The sequence below is a fragment of the Lynx rufus genome, unplaced genomic scaffold (genome assembly GCF_022079265.1).
Source record: "Lynx rufus isolate CCGP_SWC_20201006 ecotype Redwood Valley unplaced genomic scaffold, mLynRuf1.p SCAF_18, whole genome shotgun sequence".
Lineage (NCBI taxonomy): Eukaryota > Metazoa > Chordata > Mammalia > Carnivora > Felidae > Lynx > Lynx rufus.
In genome coordinates this window covers 5,209,720-5,232,353 of record NW_025814832.1, presented here as the reverse complement: position 1 = coordinate 5,232,353, position 22,634 = coordinate 5,209,720, and the positions used below count along the sequence as shown (strand labels likewise).

The 22,634-nt window shown below is 45.6% G+C and overlaps 1 protein-coding gene across 2 annotated transcripts; it reads right to left on the bottom strand.

The window, feature by feature from the left end:
* Window positions 1–272: 272 nt before the first annotated feature.
* On the bottom strand, window positions 273–22,551 carry SPAG5 (sperm associated antigen 5). 2 transcript variants are annotated; one of them, XM_047080731.1, is made up of 24 exons: window positions 22,402–22,551; window positions 22,035–22,160; window positions 15,138–16,225; window positions 14,858–15,032; window positions 9,587–9,661; window positions 9,255–9,347; window positions 9,029–9,163; window positions 8,691–8,810; window positions 8,478–8,570; window positions 8,262–8,375; window positions 7,795–7,888; window positions 7,443–7,590; window positions 7,261–7,363; window positions 6,937–7,070; window positions 6,357–6,495; window positions 2,712–2,823; window positions 2,458–2,544; window positions 2,074–2,194; window positions 1,853–1,964; window positions 1,396–1,476; window positions 1,076–1,231; window positions 914–988; window positions 702–782; window positions 273–469 (listed from the first exon to the last, which is right to left on the bottom strand). In XM_047080731.1, the coding sequence occupies exons 1-24, from the start codon at window positions 22,450–22,452 to the stop codon at window positions 398–400; spliced, it is 3,585 nt and encodes a 1,194-aa protein (XP_046936687.1). In that variant the 5' UTR covers window positions 22,453–22,551; the 3' UTR covers window positions 273–397. The 2 variants fall into 2 exon arrangements, with proteins under 2 accessions (XP_046936687.1, XP_046936686.1); XM_047080730.1 differs by having other exon boundaries at window positions 14,858–15,035; window positions 22,402–22,550.
* Window positions 22,552–22,634: the final 83 nt, after the last annotated feature.

Genomic DNA, 22,634 nt, shown 5'->3' with positions numbered 1-22,634 from the left:
CCTTATTTACCAAGACCTAGCCTAGAGGGGGATGGAGAAGGTAGGAGAATGAATCCTCTTCTGTCCCGCCCCCAGGCTAAGAGCCAGGGAACAAGCAGTCCAGTGCCTAGAATATTGAGGAAGCAAGAGAAGGGAGGAGGGGCAGCCAACTTTGGCTCTGGATGCAGCCAGAGGGTTGTGTGAAGGGTGCCTAGGGAAAGTGGGCCAACAAGCTTCTTTGACCTCATCCACCTCCCATGCCCAAAAAATAAGATTCAGTGAACCTGAAGAAATACATTAAATATACTTTATTTAAATAGCATTAAACATAGCTAGCTCTATGCCGGTTGGTCCTGATGTTGGGGTAAGGGAGTATAGTAGGTAAAAAGGGGTGAAATGGATTCGAGCTTTCAGTTTCTTAGCTCAGAAATTCCAGCAATCCCTGTAGCTCCTTGCAACCCCTCACAACCTCTGGGATGGATAGCAGAGTCTGCAAAAAGAAACAGAAAAGGCAGCTCAAGGTCACAAATCCAAGGCTCTCAGCCCCAGGGAGCACCAACTGAGTCAGAGAGGAGAAAGCAGAAGCCACAGGGAAGCCTGCAACAGTGAGTCAGGCCCAGTGCTCAGCACCGGCTGAAAACCAGAGCAATGCTCATCAGCACTTCCTGGGGCCAAGCCCCGTGCCAGGAGACTTAGCTGCATCAACTCCTTCCCTCCTTTACCTCATAAATATGCTGAACGATGTCATCTAGTTTCTTTAATTCCTTGTCAGAGCGCCGAAGATTCTCCTCCAGGATGTTTCTCTAGAAAGCAAATAGGTTGCATTAAGGCCTATACTCAGAAGAACAGCATAGCTTGTGGGGCAAGGAAAATATGGCAGACCACTTGCTAGTAGTAGTGGGAAATGGCCCTGGAATGACAAGGGAATTCTTACATGGCTCTGGAACTTGACCATGAGTTTTGCCTTCTCATTTTTCATCTCCAGGAACATCACCCTTAGCTTGTCCACCTGTAGATATGTCCATATCAGCAGAGGCACAGCCTAGGGTTCCCTCCAGGTGCCCAGCTCCTTTGTTAACTCCGAGTCACCTCTCACCTCTTGGGAGAGCCACACTTTCTCCTGGATCCAGTTAGTGGCCATAGGCTGACAGTCGGGATTCAGCTGACCTGCTAGGGTCTCTTGTAGCACCTTAGTCTCTGTCTCCGCACGCCGAAGTGAGCGGGTGAGCTGGGTGACCTCCTCTCTAAGGCTCTGGGGATGAGAATGGAGAGGTACCCAGTGCCCTCAAAGGGCCTCTCTATCCTTTTTATCCCATGTAGTGACCAAGGGTAGACCAGGGGATCCAGTTCCCATATTTGAGATTCTAGCTATCAGTGACACAGAAGGCAGATGGCCAGGCATCATCCTGAACGTACTATGAGTTCGCCACTCTTGTCTATCTGCTCTAGGATCTTCTCGTTCTGCTGTTTTATCACTTCCTGGAGCTCCTTTTCATTCTGTGAGGGAAAGGGAGGTAAGAAGTACTGGAAGAGCTGGCTTCTTGGCAGCCCTTGCCAGGAGATAGGACCCATGTTTAACTCCAGTAATACCAATTGATAACACCCCAGTTCTTCCTCCAGGGCTATGTTAAGCAGGCACATTTCAGTGTTGAGAGAGTTCCGCCAGAGTTCCTGACTTCTAGGTCAGCCTGGCAGATGGGTCAGCCCATAGCTAATTCCCAAACATGTGAAATGTCTGACCCCAGGAAGGGCAAAACTAGGGCAATGGTTGGAAAATCCCCACCACCCAGATTCCTGGAGAGACCATGGCTCCCAGTGGGCCAGTAGAGCTGCCCCAGTTCTTGATCGCCCCACTTTCAGGCCCCTCCTTCACCTTGTAGCGCAAACACAGGGTCTGGTTCAGCTTCTCTATATCTGCTTCCTTTGCCTTCTGGGCTTCCTGATGTCGTTCTTCCTGGGCCTGTAGCCTAGCCTGCAGATCACAACTAGGGGAGGGAAGAATTCAGCATTACTTCTGTCTTCTCAGGCACTGGCTGGGCCCTTGACCTATCTCACTTGACCTGTCCTCTCTAATCAAGACTGCCCTCCACTCACATCCTTCGCTGCAGAGTCCTGATGGCTTCTTCTTTAGACTCTTGCAGCAGAGAACACAGGCTTTGCAGCTCCAGAGTCATTGTACCCACTTTTGCCAGGCTCTTCTCCATGCCTGGGGTCTCTGAAAGAGCAAGTCCTAGCTGGAGATAGAGCCCTTTGGCTCTGGAAGGAAGAAGTGTGTGTAGCCATCATTGCCACAACTCTTATCCATGTTCCCCACCCATAGGATTTGAATGTCCGGAACACTGCAGATCCCAAAAGGCAGAAACAAAATGAGCCCATGTAAAATTGAGGTTTTTAGAGCAAAGTACCTCTCACTGCTTTAGTCTTTATCATTAGTACCAGATCTAGAAATGAGGCAGGATCCCTGGAGCCCATCCTAACCTGTAGGCTGAAGGGAAACCATTGAAGCTACTCTGGTGAAAGCACTCTTGTCACTTCCAAGCAAGGGCACAGGAGCTGCTTCTGGCTCTAAAACAAAAACCAACCAAGGTAGAAGGCTCCTCTGGTGACCCGGTCAAGGGTCTGCCATAATAGAAGCCAGGGAGACAGAAGTCTGTTGGTGGGTATCTTCAACAGCTGAAGATATCAGGGGCAAGGTCACAACTTTCCCACCCTTAAATTCCAGGGCCTTTAACCTTCATCTGCCATTGCTGTCAAGATGTTTCCCAAGAAGGCACTGTCAGCAGGTGGAGGGTATTCCTGGGTAGGAGCACAGGCTGTGCTTACTGGGAGGGTCTCTGCTTCAGCCTAAAGATAAAGGAGAAAAATTATCAGCTGCTCTTCGGGGTTCATGATTTCCTAAACTTCCAGGTACTCACCAGCCGTCTCCTTTGGAATGTTATTCTATCTCCTCCTTTTTTTCTCTATCTTCAACTCCTCAGCAACTTTCCCTGAATAACTTCTCTCACTAAAACAATAACAACTAAAAACAGAAACCTTCTTCTTACCTTAAATCCCATCTTAAAATTGCCCTTTCTCTTTCCCTTCTATTAAGAAAAAAGAAAAAGAAAAACAAACAAAATAAAAAAAAAAACAAACCTGCATTTCCTGGGGTACCTGGGTGGCTCAGTCAGTTAAGCGTCTGACTTCAGCTCAGGTCATGATCTCACAGTTCATGGGTTCGAGCTCCACGTCAGGCTCTGTGATGAAAGCTCAGAGCCTGGAGCCTGCTTCAGATTCTGTGTCTCCCTCTCTCTCTCTGCCCCTCCCCCGCTCATGCTCTGTCTCTGTCTGTCTCTCTCTCTCTCAAAAATAAATAAACATTGAAAAAAAAATTTTTTAACCCTAAAAAACCCTACATTTCCTGCCTAAAATTGCCACTATCTACTGACTCCTTAGTCCACTACACTCAGCCTTTTCTGCCCCACCATTCTACCAAAATTCTTGTTTGGTTCACCAACAGCATCCTTACTTTCAAGTGCAATGGACACTTTTCAGCTGTTTTACCTGACCTATGTGATAATCGATGACCATGTTCTTCCTTTAGAAACGTCCTTTCCTCAGCTTCTGGGACAGGACTCTCTCTCCTTCACAGGTAGGCCTCATACCTTCCCATTTCACCTACCCATAGGTCCTTCCTTAAACTCTTGGGAGTCCTTTTGGTTCATCCTTGGCCTTCTTTCTACTCTAATCCATTCCTCATGTGGCCTCACCTTGGGAACTCCACAACCTCCACTTCTACGTGGATAACCTTTCAATCTGTCTCTCTCAACTGTATTATTTTCCCAATCTCCAGACCCAAAGGCTCAAATCCCTGTGAAAATCTACCAGAATGGTCCATAGTTAATCTGACATTCAGATGTATAAAGCTGAGCTCACCATTTTCCCTGTCCCATCCCACCAAAAATCTGGTCCTCCTCCTGTATTTACGATCTGAGAGGGGGGGCTGGAGGTGGCAGCAAATTAAGCCTGCAGTTCAAATCTGGCCTGCCACCCGTTTTGGTAAATAAAGTTTTATTGAAATACAACCATCCCATTTATATACATACTATCTATGGCTGCTCTTGAGCTACAAAGGCAGAGTTGAATAGTTAAGACAGAGACAACATGGCTCACAAAGCCAAAAAGATTATATTGTACTTTAGAGGAAAAGTTTGCCACCCTCAGTTCTAGAAAGTATCATCATCTTTCCAGCAATCTAGAGATAATCATTCACTCTTGCAACTTACTCCTACACCAAATTGGTCTATTATTTCTATTTCCCTAATAGGTATTGAATTCATCCAGTCCATCCTCTCCTCTACCTTTTATAATTGCCATTAGTTCAAGCCTTCAGGCCTCTGGCCTACTATCCTAGCCTTGTCTCCATGTCATTCTTTTTTTTTTTTTTTTTTTTTTTTAAGTTTATTTTGAGAGAGAGAGGGAGAGGGCATGCGGGGCTCGATCCCATGAACTGTGAGATCATGACCTGAGCCAAATCAAGAGTCGGACACTGAACCAACTGAGCCACCCAGGTGCCCCTCCTTGTCATTCTTGCCCCATGTAGCTCTTATACTCTATTTATGAAGAACTACTTCCCAGTCCCCAAACTTGCCAAATTCCATATGAGCAGGGCCCTGCCTTGTTCACTTGTAGTCCCAGCACCTCACCCAGGTCATGTTACAAGGTAGATACCACAAAAAAAGTACACACAGTGTGTCTCTGACTTTAACAGACTGTTCCCCTCTACCTGGTAGGTCTTCCTACATAATCCCCCACCCGCCTTGGCCTTCAAACTTCCAAACCTGAAGACTGCCCAATTGTTACCTGCTTTGAGAAGACATATTAACTGTCAAAGGTAGAACTGATGTTTTTTCTGTACCCCCACAGTGGTCATCCATGCAGACATCTATCATGATCACAAGTCAAGATGTCAAGTTTACACCTATCTGCCTTCCCTGTAAGGCTGTGGATTCTTTGCATTTCCTGTGCTCAGCACACACTGGGGTCAAATCATAAGCACTTCCAGGTTTTAGGACCGTGGGTGTATCTTTTACTATTGAATAAGCTAATTAACTCTCTATTCTTTTTTTTTTTAACTTTATTTATTTATTTTGAAAGAGAGAGAGAGAGAGAGAGAGAGAGAGAGAGAGAGAAGCGGGGGAAGGGCAGAGAGAGAATGAAAGAGAATCCCAAGCAGGCTCCATGCTGTCAGCTCAGAGCCCAATGCGGGGCTTGATCCCATGAACCCTGAGATCATGACCTGAGCCAAAACCAAGAGTTGGCCACTTAACCAACTGAGCCCCCCAGGAGCCCCTAGGTCTCTATTCGGAAAGATATCAACAGTTTATTGTTTAGTGTGCACTGTGGGAAAGTCAAAGAAGCAAGGCTAAATTTCTGCTTTCTTTAAATATAGTCTAGTTGAAGAGACCGGATATCCAAGGGAAACTAAGGCAAGTGCAAAAGGGAGAGCAAGTTCATGACGAATACAATAGGAGATTACTGAGTCCATGTGATGGTGGAACATTTCAAAGAAGGTGAAATAGGAAAATAAGGAAAGGAAAAGGTATTTCCAGTTTGAAGACAGAGGAAAATGGACAACAGAGGAAAATGGACGTGGTAACAGCCCAAGCCTGGGTGTGAATAGAAATGGGACCTGTGTGTAGTATACAGGCAGTCTAGTTGGAGTAAAGAGTTCATAACAGAGAGGCAGGAGACAGATGAAGAAAAGTTTAAGTGACAGGATGAAGAAGTCTTATAGGCAACTGAAAGTCAGTGAAGGTCAGAGATGAAACAAGAGTAGCATTTTAGGAAGACCATTCTATATAATAAAGATACAACTGGAAAAACTCTCAGTAAACTAGGAATAGAGGGGAACATCCTCAACCTGATAAACAATATCTAGAAAAGCCTATAGCTAGGGGCGCCTGGGTGGCTCGGTCAGTTAAGCAGCATCTGACTTTCGCTCAGGTCACGATCTCACAATTTGTGAGTTTGAGCCCCACATCGGGCTCTGTGCTGGAGCCTGCTTCTGATACTGTGTCTCATTCTCTCTCTGCCCCTCCCCCACTTGTGCTCTGTCTCTCAAAAATAAATGTAAAAAAAATTTTTTTAATTAAACAAAAGCCTATAGCTAACATCATACTTGATGAAGAGAAACTCCAAGCTTTCCCTCTAAGATCAGGTACAAAGCAAGGACGTCCCCTTCTACCCCTCTTTTTCGACATCATAGTGGAAGTTCTAGCTAACGCAGTAAGATAAGAAAAGGAAATAAAAGATATACAGATTGGGAAGGAAGAAATAAAACTGTCTTTGTTTGAAGATATGATTGGAAGGGAACAGAAGGAACCCCCGGATCCTACCTTCTCCTTTAGTTTTGCCTGTAGGAAGAGAGTCAGTCTCTGGAGTCGCTCAGTTAGCACCCCTAGCTCTTGGGAATACTGACGTGTCTTCTCCAGGTCTTGTTCCTGGTTCTCTGCTACGGTACTAGCCAGTTTAGCCCTAAAATAAGGAAGGAACAGAGAAAACAGCCAAAGACCAAGCAACCTTCTCCGAACACCTCTCCCAAATCCCCATACAGAGCTGCATTCAAAAAGGGAAACAATATGGGGCGCCTGGGTGGCGCAGTCGGTTAAGCGTCCGACTTCAGCCAGGTCACGATCTCGCGGTCCGTGAGTTCGAGCCCCGCGTCGGGCTCTGGGCTGATGGCTCAGAGCCTGGAGCCTGTTTCCGATTCTGTGTCTCCCTCTCTCTCTGCCCCTCCCCCGTTCATGCTGTCTCTCTCTGTCCCAAAAATAAATAAACGTTGAAAAAAAAAAAAAAATTAAAAAAAAAAAAAGGAAACAATACACTCTCTTCCTTCTTGGAGACTTTAGCTTCCAGAAACGTTCCCAGGAAACATAAACACTTAGCAGGGGAAGCACCAAAAGGCAGAAATCTTACTTCAGGTTCTCTACAGTGTCCTTGAGGCCCTCACACTGCAGGCTGCGCTCCCGGAGCACTTCCAGTGTGGTTTTCAACTGACACTCAACCTGGCCCAGCTCTAGGTGAGCAACCTGATTCTCTTGGTCTGCAAACTGGGGACACAGGAAAAGGAAGGCAGGCAAGGAGCAAGAGAGGGAGGGGAGAAAAATGAGACTAAGTGGGACATTTTAGAGCCCTGGGAACAGAGGCTTTTTCCAGTCCACAGTCTCAAACCTCACCTCAATACCATTAGGTGAAAGTCACACTCCTACCAGTTCCCCTGCCCCAAGCCACATTTCTTACCTCCAGCGTCTCCTTCAGGTCCTGCACCTCCTTGGTCAGGACAGCTTGTTGTTGCTGCAGCTCTGCCTGCATGTGTTTTAGTGCCACCTCTTCCTTTTGCCATCTGCCAGAGACCTTATATTAGACCCCTTCAGTCCTATATCCTGGGCGCCTACTGCCACAATAGCCTGATCAGAACTCACTGAGTAGCCTGCTCCTCATTGCTCTGGGTAAGCTTGCAGACCAACTCATCCTTCACGGCCAGGTCCTGGGTACAATGGGCATGCTGACTCTGTAGCTCTTTTAGCTGACTCTCCACACTGGCCAGGATCTGCAGCTGAGCCCGGAGATCTAAACCAAAAGTATCCTAATTGACACTATGTAGTCATCGGGCCAAAACCTCCCCATACTTCTGCTCCAAAACAAGTGCTCTAGAGCACCCCCTGGCTCTACTGCCACACCCCAAACTTCAGCAGGGCACAACTGCTTTCACATGTGCGCATACACACACACACACACACACACACACACACACACACACACACACACACCTACCTGTTGCTAGGCGACTGTTTTCCAATTCCAGTTGTTCTATTTGGCCTTTGCACTCCTCTAAATGGGTAGAGACTTGTTCCAGCTCCCTGGAAACCTAGGAAGAAAAGATCGTTTTTCTACCACAGGTTTTCCTGAATCAGGAATCCTAGGACTCAGCCCAGCTTCTCTTTCTGGACAGGACAGCAAAGCACCTTGTTCCTAGGCAGCAACACTGCAGAAACAGGCTGGTCCTCAGGAAAAAGTAGAAAGAGGAGAAAAGTTGCTAAAGAAGGTGCTAAAGAGCAAAGGAAACAACTGGGCCCAAGGCCATCTATAGTGAAGGGACCTGGCTGGTTTCCAAACCCAGAGTGAAAAAAAAGACAGGTCCAGCGTAAGAGGCTAACGATACCACTCATTAGAAAGTCCTTCTGAAGAGAAGGAGGAAACTAGGCCTTAGGCCTAAGCAGTCCCCCACTCCTGGTTTGTACCTGCTGTTTTTCCTCAACTGCAGCATCACGTTCCTGCAGGGTCTGCCGGCTCTTGGCTATGAGTTTCTCTGTGAGTTTTCGAGACCGGCTCAGCAAAGCTGTCCATGTTTTATACTACCGGGGGAAGCAAGCAGGTCAGGGAAGCACGTTTGAGGCAAGGCTCCCAACAGGGCTGACTGTGCATAAAGGAGTGATATGATGGCCCCAAATACTCACATCCAACTGCATGGATATCCAGTCCTGTTGTAAGTTTGATGTAAGACTCGCTGTCTGCTGACCCAACTCTTCTTGCTCAGTATGAAGCCCTACCTACACAAGAAGGATTGCCTATGGAGACCCTTTCCTCTGGAAAGAACAAAGTGGGGAAATAATGGCCATCCTCCCGGTATGTCAGTATGGACCCCAGGAAAGAAAATGCCTTCAAATTACCAGCTGGGTCTGGGTGTCCTTCAAAAGGCCTCTGAATTCCCCCAAGGAAGCCATGTCCTGTTCCAGCTGGCTGATGCGCTGGCTGGCACGTGCACAGAAAGCCTCTAGCACAGTCTCTGCCTATTAAGGGGAGAGGTTGTGAGGACATGGTGGGCAGAGGAGTGAAAAAGCGCAAAAAGCCATAACTCTCCACTATTATTTAGTTTAGTTTAGTTCATTACTCCTCAGAGCTGGCAGTTCTTAGGCCACCCACCTGTGTCGCAAGCGAAATTTATGTTCCTGCAGGAACCCTGGGGAAGACACCTCCCACATCCAAGAACAAAAGCCTGACACCTTACCGCATCCTTGCCTCTGACGGCCATTTCCTCTTTGTGTTTCGCCTCCTCCTTTTCTGCTTTGAGGCTCTGGAGCCTTGCCTTCACTTTCTTCAACACATCAAAACAGCAGGAGACCAAGGTTTCTGCACGCCGAGACTATAAGACAAGACTCAGACATGGTGTCTAGTTCCTTTTTTTGGCTTTCAGTCTCACCAGAGGCCTCTGCGTTCATATTCATGCTGCTTACCTCCTGACTCACGGTAGTTTTATCTTCCTCTAAGTGCAACAGAGACAGATGAAGCAAGGATATCAGCTCTTTGGAAACCAGCACCCATGACTGCTGTAGAGGGAAAAGTGGTTAGGCTAGATCAAATAAAGTCACTAAGTAGGAAGTAACAGGGACACTGGGGAGGAAAACCACTGACCCCAATTTCAAGCTCCCAGGAGGGAGATGTGCTTAACAAAGGTTTGGAAACCTCCCTTTACTACCATAGCTGAGTATCACCATTTGCTAACCACCCAAGGTTTTCCATGCTTGATGTTCACAGGAGACCCAGTGATGGTATAATCAAAACTTACCATGGCATTCCTGGCCTGCTGCAGAGCCTGTCCGATCTCTTGACTCTCCTGAAGATGCTGAGGTTTCTTACTTATCTAGTCAGAGAAACAAAGTTGTGCCTTCTGCATAGGCATCATACACAGCCAGCACCACATTCCCCCTCCCACCCACTGAGACACAGGAGCCTCTCCTATTAAAAGCAAGAGCAGGGGCGCCTGGGTGGCGCAGTCGGTTGGGCGTCCGACTTCAGCCAGGTCACGATCTCGCGGTCCGTGAGTTCGAGCCCCGTGTCAGGCTCTGGGCTGATGGCTCGGAGCCTGGAGCCTGTTTCCGATTCTGTGTCTCCCTCTCTCTCTGCCCCTCCCCCGTTCATGCTCTGTCTCTCTCTGTCCCAAAAAAATAAATAAACGTTGAAAAAAAAATTTTTTTAAAAGCAAGAGCAAAGCTCACAGCTCAATGAGGCCAAGCAAAAAAAAAAAAAAAAAAAAAAAAAAAATCGAGGCACATAAAAATTCCTTTTCAAAATAACCTTATTTTTTTTCTAACTATAAGGATGACATGCATTTATTGTAAAATTTTGGAAATATAGAGTGAATAAAATGGAAAAAGAAACCATTAGTTTTACCACCTGGAGCAATGATTATTTATATTTTGAGAGAGAGAGAGAGAGGGAGAACACAAGAGGAGAAAGCGCAGAGAGAAGGAGAGACAGAATCCCAAGCAGGCTCCACGTCATCAGCGCATAGCCCAATGCAGGGCTCGAACTCAGGAACCATGAGATCATGATCTGAGCCGAGATCAAGAGTCGCACACTTGGGGCGCCTGGGTGGCGCAGTCGGTTAAGCGTCCGATTTCAGCCAGGTCACGATCTCGCGGTCCGTGAGTTCGAGCCCCGCGTCAGGCTCTGGCCTGATGGCTCAGAGCCTGGAGCCTGTTTCCAATTCTGTGTCTCCCTCTCTCTCTGCCCCTCCCCCGTTCATGCTCTGTCTCTCTCTGTCCCAAAAATAAATAAACGTTGAAAAAAATAAAAAATAAAAAAAAAAAACAGAGTCGCACACTTAACTGTGCCATCCAGGCAGGCGCCCCTGGAGCAATGAATCTTACCAACAGTATAGCAGCCACCCCCAAAAGGTTTCCACATAACTCCAGAGATTTCCTTACTATAGGGATTTGCTAGAAGTGGAATATATTACTTCCCTCAGGTGTCAGAGAGAAAAAAAGTTGCAGACTGATTTAGAAAGAAACTACCATATTCAATGAATTTTAAGATGATTATCTTTTTACACAATGCCACTGAAATTGGTATATATCTTAATATTGATGGTGTTTTAGGTATGATAAATGACAGTAATGCTTAAGAAAACTACAATTGAGATTATAACATAAAAATGAATGTGTGGTCCTGCTTTTATTATTTAATTTTATTATACTGTTATTTAGCCCTGAATTTCTTTAAAAACATTTTTTTTTAAATTTTTATTTATTTTTGAGACAGAGAGACAGAGCATGAGCAGGGGAGGGGCAGAGAGAGGGGGAGACACAGAATCTGAAGCGGGCTCCAGGCTCTGAGCTGTCAGCACAGAGTCCGACGCGGGGCTCGAATTCACGGAGCATGAGATCATGACCTGAGCTGAAGTCGGATGCTCAACCTACTGAGCCACCTAGGCGCCCCTAAAAAAATTTTTTTTAATGTTTATTTATTTTTGAGACAGAGAGAGACGGAGCGTGAGTGGGGAAGGGGCAGAGAGAGAGGGAGACACAGAACCTGAAGCAGGCTCCAGGCTCTGAGCTGTCAGCACAGAACTCGATGCAGGGCTCAAACCCATGAACTGTGAGATCATGACCTGAGCCAAAATCGGATGCTCAACCGACTGAGCCACCCAGGCGCCCCTATTTAGCCCTGAATTTCTATTTACTGTCCTCACTGGAATAGCCTGAAACTGGGACATCTGCTTAGGGGGACCTATCAAAGTAGAGTACCACCCATTTTTAACTTCTGCTGGTATTTTACCTCACATTGAAACTTCTCAGAGATTATCTGAACTCTGATTTCCTTTCTTTAAAAACCATGACTGCAGGGGGAGGGAGGCAGTTCATGAGTTCGAGCCCTGTGTTGGGCTCTGTGCTGACAGCTCAGAGCCTGGAGCCTGCTTCAGATTCTGTGTCTCCCTCTCTCTCTCTCTCTCTCTGCCTCTCCCCCACTCACTCTTGCGTTTTTTCTCTCTCTCTCAAAAATAAACATTTTTTAAAATTTGAAAAAAAAGGGGGGGTACCTGGGTGGCTTAGTCGGTTAAGTGTCCGACTTCAGCTCAGATCATCTCATGATTTGGGAGTTCGAACCCCACACTGGGCTCTCTGCTGTCAGCTTGCCTGCTTCAGATCCTCTGTCTCCTCACTCTCTGCCCCTCCCCCACTAATTCTTTCTCTATCTCAAAAATAAACATTAAAAAAAATGTTTTTAAAGAATAATATTGGGGCGCCTAGGTGGCTCAGTTGGTTGAGCATCCGACTTCACCTCAGATCATGATCTCACGATCTGTGGGTTCGGGCCCCACATCGGGCTCTGTGCTGACAGCGCAGAGCCTGGAACCTGCTTCAGATTCTGTCTCCCTCTGTCTCTGCCCCTCCCCTGCTCATGCTCTGTCTCTCTCTCTGTCAAAAATAAATAAACATTAAAAAAAAATTTTTTTAAGAACAATATTACTTTAAAAAAATAAAAAAGGATATATCCGAGGAAGAACTACTGAGTCAAAAAGTTTGAAATGCTTTAAGGGTCTTACTTTCAAAAAAGGTTGAACCAATTTATATATCCTACTGACAACAGGACAATGCTAGCCAGCATTATCTATTTTATTATTTACTATTTTGTTAGACAAAAATAGCATCTCATTGTTTCAATTTGCAATTCTCTGATTACCAGTAACTTTCTCAAATATTTATTAGTCATTTTTATTTTCTCATTCTCTGTCTATTCGCTGTGTTGGCACAGATAAAAATTAGTATGCTATGCAGAGGACTTTCAAGTTCTGAGAAAAGCAGGGAGCCGTCATTACCGCTGAAAGGCAGCCATCGTCTGAGACAAAACCCACTGCCGGAGCAGCAGTGCTGAGTCACGATGTTACAGAAGTCTGGATTTAAGGAGATAATCTTGAGGAGTTCACCACTCCCTTCCCCAGCGAGGCGGTCATCATTCCCTCCTGCATTGTGCAGTGGGGCACGGAGTATTCTATGAGTACAACTAGTGCTCAGAGGTGGGCAGTCAGGCAAGTGATGAGATTAGCGTGAAGGGGGCACCCAAGCGGCAAGGACAGGGCATTGTGATGGGGAATGGCTGAAGGTGCTGTCACTTCCCCTCTTTGGCTCTGCTTCAGTTGCCTCCAAAGGGATTTGGCAAGCTTCAGGGAAAGGCCGACTCAGGGATGGGGATGGGGATGGGGATGGGGAACAAGGTCAGGATTCTGGCAAAAGGTAAAGTCTTATTTTGAGGATATTTTCAACCCAAGGTCTTTGGGCGTCTGGAGACCATCTCTTCTTAGCAGCAGCCACCCATTACCCCAAAGGCCCCAGTACTGAGGCTCTCCATTCCTTCCCTGGACACCATTCCCTTCCTTCCTCAGTCTGTGCTGTCACAACCAGAATCCTCTAGAACAGTAGTCTTTAAACTATTTTTCTCTCAGATCTCTCAGAATAATTTTGAAAGACTGAGTACGCTTAAGTTTAAATTGTTACAAAGGCTATAATTTCAACCATATTATAAACACTGATAATTTGAAATAAAACTGTTAGATCACTCTTAAATATATCCAGTGGTATACTACATCTAGCATAATGATTTAAAGCCTATTTGATGCCATTAAAAAAATGCACCAATCAGGCGCCTGGGTGGCTCAGTCAATTGAGCGTCTGACACTTGATCTCAGCTCAAGTCATGATGTCATGGTTCATGAGTTAGAGCCCTGCATCGGACACAGTGCTGACAGTGTGCAGCCTGCTTGGGATTCTCTCTCTCTCTCTCTCTCTCTCTCTCTCTGCTCCTCCCATATGCGTTCTCTCTCTCTCTCAAAATAAATAAATACACTTAAAAAAATATTTTGAAAAAAAATGTACTCTTCTTCTTTTTTTTTTTTTTTTTGAGAGAGAGAGGGTGCAAGTGAGCACCCAGAGAAAGAGAGAGAGAGAGAGAGTAGCAGGGCTCACTTGAAACAGGGCTCATGTTTTGTTTTTGTTTACCCGAAGCAGGGCTTGTGTTCACCTGAAGTGGGGTTGGTGATCACCAGATGCAGGGCTCATGCTCACCTGAAGTGGGCACGAGCTCACCCGATGAGGGACTCAAACTCACCGACCGTGAGATCATGACCTGAGCCGAAGTCAGATGCTTAACGATTAGGCCACCCAGGCACCCATGCACAAACTCTTCTTAAACAGTCAGACATTTTTTATCAGCCCTTCTCCTTAAAATTGCATGTTTACTCCTCTCAGACTTTTATCCTAATGTAATATATCTTAAGTCTGTAACATACTTAAAGTCTATTATTCATCAATATCACTGCAACAGCAGAAGTCCATTTTACTCAGTAAAAATTTTATTGGGAATCGTCTGTTAATGAAATGGATATAGCTTCCTTCCCCATATTAGTTCATGTGTCTGTGGATTACTGTAATTCCTACAATAAAACATGGCTCAGTGACAATTCTATACCTATTTCTTTTCTTATAGATATAAGCACTCAGAATCTTCTTCACATAAATAATGGGAGGAATGGAGGTAGGAATGGAGAAAGAGAGGAGGGCGTGTCACCCAATCTACGAGCTCCTTTGGAGATCCATGCCAAAAATCTCATAGTAAACTTTCATCAAAAATTTTTAATGATCCACAAATATAATTAAAGTCTTCCTTCAATTTTGCTGAAAGCATGCAAAAATGGTGTTACATAACCATTGCAGTCATTTGCTTTCTCAGCATGTACACAAACATTTTCTATTGTCCTTTGATTGCTATTCCTTGACAATGTAAGATTCAGGATAGGTAGTAAATATGCTGTTCTTCAGTAAAGGGGGCAAGGGCAGTTGAGAATGGGAAAGTAGGAAAGAAAAAAAAATTGGTCAAAAGTACATGTGGAAGATGAAGACCTAGAAACTGATTCCTTTAAAATTTTCCTTGCATATATTCCCTCGGAAAGTCTTGATGTATCCCAGGAGTAAAGTGAGTACCCACAGCTTTAAGGGATTTTCCAGATCCTCAGCATACATATTCTAAGGAAAAGGCCCACTGGGAAGAAGAGCTTTCTTACCCCACTGGGAGAGGTGTCAGTCTGTGTGCTACTGTCCTGAACTTCTGAGTGAGGGACAGTCAGCTGCCTCTTCCAGTCCCGCAGCTGGCGGGAGAGAACCTCCAGAATGACAAGAGAGTTCAGCAGGTTATCTTCTAGGTCATGTCGAGATAAGGCAGTCAGATCTGGAGGATGGCTGCTGCAGCAAGAGAAGAACATGAGGAGAAGAAAGGGAAAGGGATGGGAGTGGCAGGTCCAGATTAATGGAACCCAGGAGGCACAAAGTTACCGGGACACTTACCCCCATAGGAGGTGCTCTGTCTCAGAAGTACCATCCTTGATGTCCACTGGGCCTGTCTGGGAGGTGTTTGTACTTTTTTCCTGCGCTGCTGGGGGAGTAAACCAAGTCCCCACCGAGCAAGTAGGGTAAGGGGTAGTGCCAATCGCTGCGTCCCGAAGCACAGAGGGGAGGGATAAGCTCTGGCGGAGATTTTCCAGCATGACCGAGGTATTCACACCTTTTTCCAGCCAAGCCAGTGGGGACATCCACGGCCCTGTATCAGAGACAAGAATCCTACCAGCATCTTTTACTGCTGGGCTTGGAGCAGCCTGGGATTCCATTTCTCCTGGATTTGGGGTCAGGCATGTGGATGGAATAGCTTCCATATTTGAGACAAGTGCTTGTTCTCCTAATTCACCCTCCTCAGGGAGTGTGGGAAAGCTCAGTTCTCTTTCCTCTACAGCGCTGTGCTCTACAATTTCCTCCCCTGGGTCCACATGAGTGCCAGGGACATCTGCTGCTAAGGCAGTTGAAGGGGAGAGCCAGAGCCTGGAGGAAGGCAAGAAGGTATTTCTTTCGGAAGGGACTAAGTCCTCAGGCACAGCCTCAGTCCCATCATCCCTGAGGCTTTCTTTGGAGCAGTGTGGCTGTTGCCCAGAACAGGGATTTGGCAGACACTCCAAGACATGGGATGGAGGACGCTGAAATGTACATTTCTCAGACGTAGCAGGAACAACTTCTGAAAAGCTGTCTTCTATGCAGGCCGCCACCCCCTCTCTTAGCAGATCTCCTGGCCTCAAAGACTCATCTGGAGAGAAGCTGTTTGTCTCTGTCATGGAATCTAAATGAGCCTCAAGGGTAACTTGCTGTTGCCCCACTGGAGAGGATACGAGGACCATGGTTTTAACCACATTGTTGTCCAGTGGGTCTACTGCTTCCTCAGATGTTTTGGGAGTAGAGTTGGTTTGGGGATTCAGATCTATGAGCCGCTCATCTGATTCATGCTGACAAGCTTCTAGCCACTTTGAGGGATGGCTGAACTGTTCTGAAGGGGAATCTGTCCTCTTGGCATTGACAAAATCCACTGGTGATGCATTGTTGTTGCCTTCCTGCCAAAAGAAACAGAAGTAGTTGGCCAAGGCAGTCATTTCTAGTTCCCAACATATAATTACAGGTATAGGATACTGTCTGAACACAAAGAGTTTTCATTACCTCTGCTTAGGTAAAAATTGGCTAAGCCTGGCTGCTCACTAAAGAAACCCTAACCTAAACCTAAACTAAACCCTAACTAAAGCTGGGAAGTCATCTTAGGTTTTTTCCAAGTGAATCAGTCTACAGTATAAACAAGGCTGAGATAATCTATTCATATCATGGGGAGATGGTAGCTTGAATGTGACCCCACTTGTCTCCAACCCCTCCCTCCCATTCCTTTGAGAGAGGATCCTGAGGTAAGCTCTGCCAGACTCTAGAGTTGCTACAAGATTTTCTCTTCTAGAACAGATGAAAAACTGGGGACCAGAGTTAGTGTAATGTCTTGCTGGGGCCCACAGAGATCCACAAACCCTAGGAAAAAGGGCAACGTCAACCTGCACTAGTGACCTAGTCTCCCTGGCCCCAAGAGCTGAATGTGTCCTAAACACAGGAGTTGAATCCATTCAACCCTTGGGATTTGAAGAGCTCTAACCTTTGTAGCAGAGGAAAATGAAAAGCAGAGAGACTTCCTGCTGGTACCCTCATAAAGGACTGATAACCCCCATATGCCGGTTCACAGGGACAAAGACCCACTGTACCTTCTACCACCTGCAGGGTTGCTGGTACCTGAGACTCAATGAACAAGAAAAAGAAAATATGAATGTACTTAAATGGATCTAATAGCCGGAGAAAGGGCAAACCCTAAGATAGTAAAGTAAACCCTAACAAAACAGCTGATGGGGGGCGCCTGGGTGGCTCAGTCGGTTAAGCGTCCGACTTCAGCTCAGGTCACGATCTCGCGGTCCGTGAGTTCGAGCCCCGCGTCTGGCTGTGGGCTGCTGGCTCGGAGCCTGGAGCCTGCTTCCGATTCTGTGTCTCCCTCTCTCTCTGCCCCTCCCCCGTTCATGCTCTGTCTCTCTCTGTCTCAAAAATAAATAAAAAACGTTAAAAAAAATAAAAAAAATAAAATAAACAGCTGATGGAAGAAAGAGACGACAAGGTAAGACAATTCAAATACAGCACACATACACAAAGACTTTTTTTTTTTTAATGTTTATTTTTGAGTGAGAGACAGAGCATGAGCAGGGGAGGGGCAGAGAGAGAGGGAGACACAGAATCCAAGGCAGGCTCCAGGCTCTGAGATGTCAGCACAGAGCCCAATGCAGGGCTCAAACTCACGAAACACGAGATGATGACCTGAGCTAAAGTCGGACACTTAACCGACTAAGCCACTCACATGCCCCAAGACCTTCTGAAAATAATAAAAATTACTTTTAGAAACAACAACAAAAATGAGCTTTTAAGCAAAAAAAACTCATTAAATGAACTGAAAGAGGATGGTCAGAGTTGAGGCTCAAATTACTGGCCTGGGTAATCAAGTGGAAAAATATCTTTTTTATTTTTATAATTTTTAAAAGTTTATCTATTTTGAGAGAGAGCATACATAAGCAGGGGAGGAGCAGAGAGGGAGGGAGACAGTCCAAAACAGGCTCCACACTGCCAGCACAGAGCCTGATGTGGGCTTGAATCCATGAACCACAAGATCATGACCTGAGCGGAAACCAAGAGTAGGCTTTAACTGCCTGAGCCCACCCAGACGCCCAAGTGGAAGAGTATTTTAAAGCAAAGACAAAAATGCAAAGAAATGTATATCTTAGGGAAAAGCTAAAAGAACTGGAAGATAAACCCACTAAACCTAACACACGAGGAAAAGAAGTTCCATGAAAAAAAGAGAATACTTATAGGAGGCACTAATTAACAAATATTAGAAGGAAATGTCGGGGCGCCTGGGTGGCGCAGTCGGTTAAGCGTCCGACTTCAGCTCAGGTCACGATCTTGCGGTCCGTGAGTTCGAGCCCCACGTCAGGCTCTGGGCTGATGGCTCAGAGCCTGGAGCCTGCTTCCGATTCTGTGTCTCCTTCTCTCTCTGCCCCTCCCCCCTTCATGCTCTGTCTCTCTCTGTCTCAAAAATAAATAAACGTTAAAAAAAAAAATTAAAAAAAAAGAAGAAAATGTCTCTGAGGTAAAGACCAGAGTTTGCATATTGAAATGGCTCACCAAGTTCCAAGCAAGATTGATAAGAAAAAATAAAATTTCTGAACCATAAGGAAGATAAAACTATTTTAATATTTTTAATGTCTATTTATTTTTGAGAGAAAGGGAGAGAGAAAGAAGGAGAAAGAGAATGAGTGGGGGAAGGGCAGGGGACAGAGAATCGGAAGTAGGCTCCACGGTGACAGCAGAGAGCCGGAAGTGGGGCTCAAACCCACAAACTGCGAGATCATGACCTGAGTCAAAGTCAGACATTTAACCGACTGAGCCACCCAGGAGCCCCAGAAGATAAAAACCATTTTAGAAGCTTGATATAAAGACCCATTATTAAAAAAAAAAAAAAATCAGACTTACATGAAATCTCATTTACAGCAGTGGATGAAGCTTTAAAAAATAAGGTTGAGCTAAAATGGGCTTCCGATATGCTGGCAATGTCCTAAATACTGACTGGGTGTTGGTTACTATGATGGGTACTTTATACAAATTTGTTAAGTTGTATGTTTTATGTACTTTCATATATTTTATTTCAATTTTGAAGTTTTTCTTTCAAAGTGTTTTAAAGGAAAAGTAGAAAATAAAGGGATGTCAAAAAGATATGTGGTAAAAACCAACAAAAAGAAAGATAGGATATACAAAACATAAATCAGTCTGCATTAAATAGCCCAGAGACTAAACAAACCAAAGACTTTTAGGAATGCAAAAGTGCACCTTACAGTTTTTGCTGTGTTTACCAAGTTCCTATTTATTCTTTTTAAATATCACTTAAGGAGAGACGCCTGGGTACCTCAGTTGGTTGAGCATTCAACTCTTGATTTCAGCTAAGGTCATGATCCCAGGTTCGTAAAATCAAGCCCAAGTTGGCTCAGCGTTCAGTGGGAAACCTGCTTAAGATTCTCTCTCTCCTTCTGCCCCTCTCCCCTGCTCACTCTACCTCTAAAATAAAAGTATGATAATATATGGATGTGTGTGGATATAAACACATACAGACAGATAACACATAAAGAGATGCAAGAAAGGGGGCACCTGGGTGGCTCAGTTGGTTAAGCTTCTCTTTATTTCGGCTCAGGTCAGGATCTCACAGTTCGGTTCTGGAGTTCAAGCCCTGCCCTCGGGTTATCAGTATAGAGCCTGCTTGGGATTCTCTCTCTCCTTTCTCTGCCCTTCCCCTGCTCTCTCCTCCCCTGTACTGCACCCCACCCCACGCCCCCGCCAAAAAAAAAAAAAAAAACAAGAAAGGATTGTCTCTTTTTTTTTTAATGTTTGTTTATTTTGAGAGAGAGAGAGAGGGGGAGAGAGAATCTAAAGCAGGCTCTGAGCTGTAACAGAACCCAACGGGAACGCCGGATCTCAAGAACCGTGAGATCATGACCTGAGCCAAAATCAAGAGTCAGATACTTAACCCACTGAGCCCTCCAGGTACCCCTAAATAATCAAAAATTTAAAAAGCAAAAAATAGTGGGGTGTCTGGGTGGCGCAGTCGGTTGGGCGTTCGACTTCAGCTCAGGTCATGATCTCACGGTTGGTGAGTTTGAGCCCTGCATTGGGCTCTGTGCTGACAGCTCAGAGCCTAGAGCCTGCTTCGGATTCTGTGTCTCCCTCTCTCTGTGCCCCTCCCCTACTCACACTCTCTCTCTCTCTCTCTCTCTCTCTAAAATAAAGATTAAAAAAAAATTTTTTTAGCAATAAATAGTTATTTTGTTGGGAGAAAAACTCTTTTTGTCTATGTAGCTGAGCGTATCAGGAGGTAGCAGAAGGGAGACCTAAATTCCATTCCATTCTATTCTGCTACTGTGATTAAATGGCTATGGTTACATTCTATCAAGTTCTATGAAGATCAGTTCCCACTAGGTACTTTTCTTTTTGTCTAAGCTATACTATCTAATTTGGTAAATTAAAATTAAATAAAACTAAAAATTTAGTTCCTCAGTCACATTAACTACTGTAAGGGTTAAATTGTAGTGTAGGGCTAATGCTTAGCTTGAAAAATAACAGCTTTGTGTTGACACTGAAGGTTAAGCCTTGCTTTGCTCTGGTAAACTACGCCTCATACCCTTGTAAATTAGGCTTCACCAATTAAGGAAACAAAAGTTCAAAGAAAAGAGCATCAGAGGCAGGGTCAAGGAGATCCACTGGTTGCAACTTAGAGGCAGAAAGTCTAAAGTAAACACCTCATTAGGCAACTGTTTCTAACTCATCTGGAACCTGTTTCTTTGTTCTGTTCCCAGGTGATGATAAAACGATGTGATCGGTTATAAAAACTCTGTACCCCGGCTGTTCGGGGCCGCACTCTTATCAAGAGTGTTGGTCCCGATCGGTCGGCCTTGCCTCTCATTGTAATAAACTTTGTTGTGACTGTCACTGGTGCCCGTAGCATTCTGTTTCAGGAGTCGTGTGGATGCAACACTACTAGTGTTCAATACCCACATAACTAATAGCCACCAGACTGGACAGCACAGATTATCAAACATTTCCATCGTCCCAGAAAGGTTTTTTTTTTTTTAATGTACGTTTATTTTGAAAGACAGAGAGAGAGAGAGAGAGAGAGAGCGAGCGCACATGCGGGCAAAAGAGAATCCCAAGCAGGCTCCAGGCTCAGCACAGGGCCCAACATGGAGCTGGAGCTCATGACTGTGAGATCATGACCTGAGAGGAAATCAAGAGTTGGACGCTTAACTGACTGAGCTACCCAGGGACCCCTTTCATCCCAGAAAGTTCTATTGGTGTTACAGTGTTTTCAAGAAAGGCTGCTACCCTCATACATCTGTTATTCAGGCCGCTTAAGATTCTGTTTTTACATTTTCTTCTTTCCTCCTCTAACCTATTTTATTTATATCCCATCTTCCAAAAATAGTTCAGGCTGCATAAAAAAGAAGATAGATGGACAGATCAACTTAATGAATACAAAATCATAGTCAAGAAAGAAAAAGAAAGCAGATTTTCGTATTTCAAAGAGTAATAGTAGCTACACCTGATGATCAAATTTGACCCTGAGCTTTTTAGAAGCCAGAGCAAAAGGGAAAATATGGTAACCCACTTAGTTCTCATTATCAGAAAGAAAGAAAAAGTGATTTCTTCAGGAAAACAATTTTCCCAGGCAGTTAAGTTCTAAAAGAAATTTCTTCAAGGAACCTTATAGAGGGGTCAATCTCCTTCTTCGGCAAGTTTTTACAGCAACTGAAAAGCAGTTTATACATGGGTACTTCTCTCAAGACTTTTGACACATGGACAACTCAGTGAGGGCACTTCTACCAGGGGCTAGTTTAAGTGAAGATGATCCAAGTACCCTGCCTTCCAGTGGGGTAACTTGACTCCAGGAAGAGTTCTGACTACTTCTTGGAATGGATATGAATATTGCCTCACTACCGCAGCCAACTGATCTCTGCTTGAGTGAGCCCACGTTTAGGGGGAAACCACTAATCAAAGCGATAGTATTTCTCAGTACTTTGGTAAAAGTTTAACGGGGGAAGACGTGAGAAAAACTAACAGCCAAATAGAGGTCCGGGTTCTCAGTGGATTTCCTTTAACCACCCTAGGGCACCTCTCTGTTGGCCTGAATAGCTGTAAATGGATGTCACTAAGGTAGAAGACTTCATTACCGTTATTAATTATGTTCCAGCCTTGGCCCTCTGTTCCTCTGAGGCCTCGGCCTCGGCAGAGAGCCCAGTCGAATCTCACCTGCAGTCCCAGCTTGCACAGTGATGAAGTCGGCGAGTAGCATCCGGGGGGCCCTTTTCCAGAGTTGGTGAGGGCACCAGGCTGCAGGGTAAGTTCTCGGAGAGGAGTTCTCATAGCTGGTTTTCCCTGAGAAAGAACAGAGTGTGAGAAAGCCTGAGCTGGGTCTTCCCTCTCTAATAAGCTCCTGGGGGCAATAGGAAGAGTAGACTTCCACCCCAATGGCGCTGAAGTTGCGGGACCAATAAGACTCCACACACATCGCGGTCCCCAGGCTGGACCCAGCTTTCCCCGACACTCGGCGTCGCCGGCGTCTCCCCCACCGAAGCCCCGATCCAGCTCTCTCTGTCCCTGAGGCTCCCCTGCTCACCGACTGGGGCGAAGGCGACAGGCTAAGGTTCAGTTTTTTCACCCGCCACATTTTCACCACAGAATACGGGGTCGATCACCTCCCAGACCCAAGAGGTGACGCCATCTTCACCCGCCTTCTTTATTTGAACCCGCTCCACGCCTCCCGATTGGCTGCTGGGGCTTCGGTGCGTCGGCCAGACGCGTCCGCTCAGGGCTCGAGCCCGGCGGGCAGGGGGCGGGGCTTGGTCCGGC

Coding starts and splice junctions, on each gene's coding strand:
- SPAG5 (XM_047080730.1), bottom strand. CDS start 22,452: ATGTGGCGGGTGAAAAAACTGAACCTTAGCCTGTCGCCTTCGCCCCAG. Junction 8,571..8,690: donor AGGACACCCAGACCCAGCTG/GTAATTTGAAGG, acceptor CTTCTTGTGTAG/GTAGGGCTTCATACTGAGCA. Junction 989..1,075: donor AAGTGTGGCTCTCCCAAGAG/GTGAGAGGTGAC, acceptor ACATATCTACAG/GTGGACAAGCTAAGGGTGAT.